Below are 8,432 nucleotides of genomic sequence, written 5' to 3' on the forward strand. Positions count from 1 at the left end.
GTGCATTTTCAAAACAATTCTTCTCAGTGGTTCAGTGCTTCACCAAAGCTTAATTTGCCCATCACTAATTCATTGTTTGTTTTCTTATTAAGACACCATTGAATGTCATGTTATAGAAACATTACTATGATCAAGTATATAAAATTAACATCATACATGACGGTCTAGAAGAGATCAGCTGATCAGAGCACTACATGATGATTATATCATGATCGTCGTCGTAGCTAACATCATCTGATCACATCTTCTCTTACTGTTCTTGCCATAACAAACAGTTACAGCAATCAGAAAAAATCTAACATTAATACTTCAAGAGTCAAACTGACCAACTAAAGCAAACGCTGATTACCATAAGGGTGACATCAAACCAAACTATTCATTTCAACAAATCATCAACATCTAAGCCTCTGTTAAACCTCTGGGGTCTAAGGTGTTATAGAGAACAGGTGTTCCTTGAGATGTTCTGACATGCCCTGACATTTGTGCTTTTTCCAGTTGCTTATAAACATATTAATGGCAAAGGTGTAATTACACTCTATTTAGTACAAACAGGGCTACCATAATATGTGAGCAACATTTCATGTTTGTATTTTTGAGAAAATAATGTTTATGCATGGTTACTGAAAAAACTAAAAATGAAAGTTTTTAATACTTATTTGCAGCTGTATCATACAAATAAATAGTTAAAAAATCATACATTGTGATTTCTGGATTTTTTTTTTTAGATTATGTCTCTCACAGTGGATATGCACCTACGATGACAATTTCAGACCCCTCCATGATTTCTAAGTGGGAGAACTTGCAAAATAGCAGGGTGTTCAAATACTTATTTTCCTCACTGTAGTTTGCTAAAAGCGGATCATTCATTCACACACAGAAACAAGATTCAAATTTAAACCGTCTTTTTGGGAGTTGTGGTGCATCACAGCGCACATCTCTGGGGTTCATTCATTCACACACAGAAACGCGATTCACCTTAGAATGTAAAAAATTACTATAGTATTCCTCAGCTCAGCTTGATCCGTTGCTCCTCGAAATACCAGCACATCTGAGGTACATTTTCCATTATAATTATTACGATAGTATTATTCCTCACAGCGCCGCGAGACGGTGTAAACAAGTACAATGATCTGATGAAACTTGATGTGTTTCCTCGAGCTGATATGGGGGCGTTCACAGTTTGCATGGATTGCCTCAGTCATTTGCATTTGAATAGCGCGCGCTCTCCGTGGGCGGGATCACATTAAACTTAGTAAGCTGAAATGAGAGTGACTGACATCTCTTTCTTTTGATTGAATATTTACATTTACATTTACATTTATGCATTTGGCAGACGCTTTTATCCAAAGCGACTTACATTGCATTCAAGGTACACATTTTACATTTTATCAGTTCTTGCTTTCCCTGGGAATCGAACCCATGACCTTGGCGTTGCTAGCGCCAACGCTCTACTGTTTGAGCTACAGGAAAGCCTGTAGATAGAATATTTGATTTAGTTTTGAATTAGATAATTTAAAAGTACACACTTGAATGATTATAAAGATATATTGCTCATGCCTGGGTGAATAGTATTCGCTGAGTTTTGTTTAAGTTTAGAGACGTGCTCCAAAAAAAAAAAAGTTCACCAAGACGGATAGGCAGAAAGCACACCCTGTTTATTTTCTTTATTTTACAAAAACACAATGTTTTTTTTTCGCTTGTAAGTGGACAAAAAGTAGACATTTAACAGTTTATTTTTTCATATTTCTTAAGTCTGTATGACCATAAATGACGGAGTATTTTAAATCTATTTTGCTGCTATGTGAAAAAAATCAAGCAAAATGCGCTAGCGTTTTTTAAAAGCAAAAACCCCTCTTTGACTTCAGTCTATTCCAGTGAAAATCCACAAAGACAATCAGTGACATTTGGTGTATGATTTTGTGTAGATACGGGTTGAAAACGACCACACCTAGTGCGTGACATTAACAAATGCATTCTTACTGGATTTTCTAGGTGTTGAGATTCAACCAGATGATCTGGAGTGTCTGAGGATTGTGCTGATCGGGAGGACAGGAAATGGAAAGAGTGCAACAGGAAACACTATTCTGGGAAGAGAAGAGTTTCAGAGCAAATTAAACACTGATTCAGTGACGACTGTTTGTGAGAAGGGAGTTGGTGAAGTTGATGGTCGATCAGTAACTGTTGTTGATACTCCAGGACTCTTTGACACGACACTGTCAAATGAACACGTGGTGGAAGAAATAGTGAAATGTGTTTCAATGTCGTCACCTGGACCTCATGTGTTTGTCATTGTGTTGAGTTTGTTAAGATTCACCAAGGAGGAATCAGACACTGTAGATCTGATAAAGAAGATCTTTGGTCATAAATCTGCTCAGTTCAGCATCGTTCTGTTCACTAGAGGAGACGAACTTGGGAATGAATCTATAGAGGATTATGTGAAGAGAAGTAACTCTGCTGAACTGAAGAAGATAATCAGAGATTGTGGAAACAGATTCCTGGCTTTCAATAACAGAGAAAACCAAGACAAAACTCAAGTTACTCAACTGTTGAGCATGATAGAAGAAGTGAAGAAAACTAATGAGGGTCGATACTTCACTAACAGCATGTTTGAGGAGGCAGAGATGTCCATTAAAAAGAGGATGGAGGAAATAATGAAAGAGAGAGAGAGAGAAATGCAGACTCAGAGAGAAGAATTACAAACTAAATATGAGATGGACATGAAAATCATGACGAAGAGGGTCAAGGAAGAGAAACAAAGAGCAGATGAGGAGAAAATGAAAATGGAGAATCAATTCAGAGAGAAAGAGGAAAAACTCAAAAGAGAGTTTGAAGAGAAAGAGAAAACAGAACAGAGGAAAAGAGAGATTGAAAACCAAAAACGATCAGAAGAGGAAAAAGAGCGAAGAGCTGAATATCATCAAAATATGGAAGAGATGAAGAGAGAGATTGAATATCAGAGATCACTGTATGAAAAACAGAGAAAGGACAGAGAAGAAGAAGATAGAAAGAGAGAAGAGAAATACAGACAAGATCAAGAAAAGATGAAACACGAACAAGAACGTATTATAGCACAGTTAAAAAAAAAACAAGAGGAGGAAACAAAAAAGAGGGATTCTGAGGAGAAAAAAAGGATTGAACAAGAAGAGAAAGAAAGACACGAATGGGAGAGAAAAATAAAGGCAGCTGAAAATGAAAGAAAAGAGACTAAAGAGGAAATTAAACGAAAGCAGAAAGAATGGGAGGATGAAAAGAAACAACAGATGAGAAAACGAGAGGAAGAAGAAAAAAAGAGAAAAGAGAGACACGAGGAACAACTGAGAGAAAAACACAAAGAACAGGAGAAAATGAAAACCAATTTTAAAAAAGAGCGAGAAGATGAAAGAAAGAAGATAGAGGAGGAGAGAGAGAAACAGAGAAGAGAGAGAGAAGAAAAAGAGAGAGAATATAATAACAAGAAAACTGAAATGGAAAGACATTATGAGCAACTGGAACGAGAGAGAAAAGGGGAGTGGGAGAAAAAAAAACGAGAAGAGATTCAGAGACAAGAAGAAGAGAGAAAGAGATGGGAGAAAAGGATTGAAGATCTGAAACGAGAACATAAAGAAGCGTTCAATAGAAGAGAAACTGAGAGAAAAGAAAGAGAAGAGAAAGAGAGAGATGAAATGAAAAATAAACATGAAGAGGATATAAAAGTCATGAAGAAGAACCATGAAGATGAAGCCAGAAAACAAGCAGAAGAAACAAATAATTTAAAAGGGAGCAAAGAAGAGCTCCAAAATAAGCTGGAAGAACATCAGAAACAACATGAAATTCTGGAAAAAATCTGTCAAATCCTGGGGCTCCAGAAAGGGCTAATAACACAATTCTATGAATTCCTAACTAAGGAACACAAAGTTGGAAATCTTCATCAACGCCTACAAGCTGCGAAAGGAGATGAACTAAAAAAGCTACAAGAAGAAGTTGAAAATCTTTGGAAGGAATCAAATAAATCAAATTGTGTCGTAATGTGATTTTCACATGACAGCTCAAATAATAATTAGGTCGCTTATTCATAACAAAGGCATTTTCATGATGAAGCTGTGGATGAGTGTGGATTCATGATCACAGCCAATATATATTTATATCATGACAACTCTCTGGAAATTTTAGCACAGTAATGGATATAGATTTATACGTTTACAATGGATAAACATCATCAATTATACATTTTTATGGGTACGATTCTAAACCTGAAAATTATGCTTTAATCAACAATTTAGAGATTTTTTTTACACATTGTTTATCTAAATTCCCAAATTCACTTATTATAAAAGGAGGAGATTTTAATATCACTTTAAACAACTCTTCCTGACCGGTGGCCACCTCGCAGTGTAAACTCTTAACTCCACACTGAAGGCCTTTAGGCAGAAATTTGGAGTAATAGACATTTGCTGAGAGAAATTCCCTGGAATTAGTTCTTTCACATGGAATAATAAGGCATGTACCGTTATGTCTCGTATTGACTACTGGTGAAACTTTGTGCAGTTTACATAAAGAAGATATTTCTGTTAATATCCTTCCCTCGCCATTAACATATCGTAAGGCAGTGTCTATCAATATTTCTTTACATTCCTCTCTTTCCTCCAACTATCATAACTCTTATTGGAAACTTTATTGCATTAATTGGGAGTTATTTAAATGTGAAGCTTCTAAATTTCTTAGAAAATTATGAAGTTTATTATTTAAAGCTAAAAGACTAAAAGATTAGACGATCATTTCTAAAATTATGGCTTTTACTGATAAATCATTTTTTTCAGATAATGAATATCTTGAGTTACTCACACTTTAAAGCCAATTAGATGATATTTATATAAGGAGGGCAGAGGGGGTCATTAGACCTAGACAGATATGGTTGGAAAAGGGTGAACAGAATTCTGCATATTTCTTTCTATTAGAAAAATTCCATACAAAAACAAATACAATTTTCCATTTGAATATTAATGGACGTTAACACACGACTCAGCGGACATTGCAGATTACTGTTCGACTTTTTTTTAGCACTCTTTACAAATCAGGGTTTAATGAAAATGATTCCTCTGTTTTTATAGTCTTACTAATTTGAAATCTATAATTGTAGATCAAAAACAACATTGCGATAGTTTTATATGTATAAACTCCTTCAAGCTATTAAAGAGCTCAAGTTTAATAAATCCCCTTGGTGTGAATGCTTAAACCTCAGAATTCCGAATATAAAACCTTTTCAGAAGAACTTGCTCCTTTTCTTTGAAATATTTTCTTATTGAAAATGGTAAACTCCCACCTAAAGGCCTAATTATCTTAATTCCCAAACCAAAAAAAAAAGACACTAATTTCAGATAAATTGTCGACCAATTTCCCTTCTTAATTTTTTTTTTTAGCCTCTATATTAGTTTCTTGAATTAATGGGGTGGTTGATTATGATTTCACTTTGTTAACTTTAGTTAGTGTGTAATGTTGCTGTTTGAGCATAAACTGCAAAGTTACAACGCTCAAAGTTCAATACAAAGGGAGATATTTTCTTTTAAAGAATCAATTTTTAAGGACTACAACAAACGGCTGGTAGGGACTACACGACATTCCTCCCGGATTAGTGACATCACCAACCCTAACATTTCCATAAACCCCTCCTCTGGGAACACGAAATAAAGGAGGCGAGGCCAGATGCTTCTTTATTGGAATTACATTTATAAACACAACTTCTCTCCAATCCGGTGTGTTATCTGGAATAATAAGCACATTATGTATGAATCTAAGTCTTTTATTTCTTATGAATTGATTTTGTAATGATATCATTTTTGTTAGACAACTGTATAACCATGAAGAACTTATGTTGATCTATTCTCAATTTATTTTAAAATATATATTCCAGTTACTCCTAAATATTTTGCTGTGGTTCTGGATGCTGTTCCCTCTGGTCTAAAAATGCTTCTTAAAAACACCTGTCCTCCGCTCTCTCCATATTCGTTGGATCCTGCTGATACTGAAGTAGGCCGTATCTGTTTCTTTCTTTCCTATATTAAAAATAATAATCGTCGTGTACAGGCTTTGTTTCAAAGGGATATTGTCTCCAGACCTGCTATCATATCATTTTGAAATGGTTGCGTTGATAGTCTGATGTGGAATAAAATCTGGAATCTTCCTCATAAATATTTAATCAAACAAAATCAAAGAAATGTCGCTTAAACTCATTTATAAATATTTCCTTTTTAATTAGTATCTTGTGAACAGATTTAATTGTGATATTGATTCATTTTGTACATTTTTGTGGTCTACATGATGAAACATTTTATCCTTTTTGGAGTTGTCCTCATTCAGTTTGTTTTTGGTCAGATTACTGTTCCTTTATTAAGGCTCATATCATGCCCAGCTTTCAACTGTGCTTTAAAAATGTGTTATTTGTTTTTTCTCTTATGACAAATCTTATCATAAGGAATATTACTTAATCTGCTAAACATTTAAACACACTTTGCAGATTTCTTATTTTTTTAATATTGTTTTTTGGTATTGTTGAATTTCTGATCTAAGAATAGTTGAATATTATAAATATTCAAATTCACATAATATTCAAAAACAATTTTTCCTTCAAATTGGCATTTATGAATACTAAATTTAGCTAAAAGAATTTTCACATTTTTATTTAACTTTTAAGTTTGTCACTGTTTCTTTATATATTTGTTTCTTTGTTTGTTTGTTTGTTTACTCAATGTAATAAAAAAATAAAATTTCAATGGTTTACCGCTGGGGGCAATGATCTCTGTCAACCCATGAATCATGAAGAGTCACTGAGAACAAATGAACAAGTGTCTGTGGGTTTTACCTGATCTCTGATCAGTTTATATATTTGTAGATTGTTTAGCTGAACAATCCATAGAACAAACAAAAACCTGACAAAAGAACGTAGACACTTGATAATGATTAGATAATTGCATTTGAAAGATTTTACTTTCAGTCAAAAATGTTGCAATAGATTTGTAAAAGGTGTTGTTATGCATGTTTGTTTTGTTTTGTTGCATTTACACTGTTCTGACCACTAGGGGTCAACGTGAAGACGGGTGTCAGATTGTTTCGAAGCCTCGACACACAAGACTGATTTTAACGTTTATTGTGACCCACTTTCGATTATTTTAGTTAGTTTCTACACCCGAGTGAAGTATTTTAGCTCATTAATACAACCATGGACGAAGATAAATTGCTGGAAAGATTTAACCGGAAGTTTAAAGGCCTTGAGATGTTCAAGACGTCCAGCTGTAAAACTAAAAACAGCAGCAGAAAGAAAAGCAGCTGAAGGAGAGAAAGAGACTGTAGATCAGGGGTCTCAAACTCAGATCCTGGAGGGCCACTGTCCTCAAACTCCAATCAAGTACACCTGAAACAGCAGATCAAGGTATTCATATGGAGAAAATTATGTGCCATAATTTAACAAACAAATCCAGCATTTTGCAAACAAACTCAATCTACTTCGCAAAGGAAAACTCGACTCGCAAACAAACTCGATCCGCTTTGCAAAGGAAATCTCGACTCGCAAACAAACAGAAAGCAATGTGCAAGCACAAAGGTCAGTTTGAGTGAAAATGCAGTGGAGTAACAAATATGCATTGTGTTTTACAAATATAAATAAATGAGCCAAGATAATACTTCACAAATATATACAAACCATCCTTCAAATTGCATGTAACCTTTGAACAAATACCAAATCTAGTGCATACAAATGCATATCTGTCTGTCATGATTGTGTGACACTTCGCTTTGAGATCTCTCGGCTCGATTTTCTCACAAATGCGTCCAGGCAGATTTTCTCACAAATGCGTCCAGGCAGATTTTCTCACAAATGCGTCCAGGCAGATTTTCTCACAAATGCAGTTGAGCAACTTCCTCTTCTAAAACAGTAGATGGCGCTAAACTAGAGGCTAATTTAGCGCTAGTCTCCCAGGAGAAGCACTGATTTGAAACTTGCCTTTGCCTACAGCTGAGGAAAATGACCGGTGAACGGGTGTGTTTCTGTCTTATTGGATCTATAATGAACCTTTTTGAGGTTTTCTCTTGCAAAATGTTTATTGCATATCTAGACAGAAATCCACATTAGAACTTATAGCACTTCACTCTCTCTAGGGTCGGGGAATCTATAAGCTGAAAGCTCTGCCATCATATGTTGCTTTTTGTAATTTTTTCTGCATCGGACTCATGCGAAATTACTAAATTAGTGATTATGTCTACACTTGAACGAATCTATTTCTTTCGTTCTCCATAAATGAATGAGAACATTTCATTTAATTGAGCGACGGGTTTCATTTGTGTGTCCAAAATAATAATTTGGGCACTGCATAGGCTACGTCACAGGCAAGTTAAGAAACAATTGTATATTGTTTTTTGTGCTTTTTCATTACTTATTTTATTACATTAACAGTTAAGCTGAC

At 34.8% G+C, this 8,432-nt stretch overlaps 1 protein-coding gene across 1 annotated transcript in view; it reads left to right on the forward strand.

Annotated features, from left to right (window-relative positions):
* Positions 1 to 6,746, forward strand: part of LOC311087067 (GTPase IMAP family member 8-like) — a 43,773-nt gene extending 37,027 nt beyond the window's left edge. The window contains exon 7 of the mRNA XM_084120317.1: positions 1,993 to 6,746. Within this exon, the coding sequence (XP_083976443.1) occupies positions 1,993 to 4,010 (2,018 nt within the window). The 3' untranslated portion in view covers positions 4,011 to 6,746. The remainder of the gene's footprint in view (positions 1 to 1,992) is intronic.
* Positions 6,747 to 8,432: the final 1,686 nt, after the last annotated feature.

Source organism: Abramis brama, assembly GCF_963993115.1.
Source record: "Abramis brama genome assembly, chromosome: 1".
In the NCBI taxonomy this organism is placed as follows: domain Eukaryota; kingdom Metazoa; phylum Chordata; class Actinopteri; order Cypriniformes; family Leuciscidae; genus Abramis; species Abramis brama.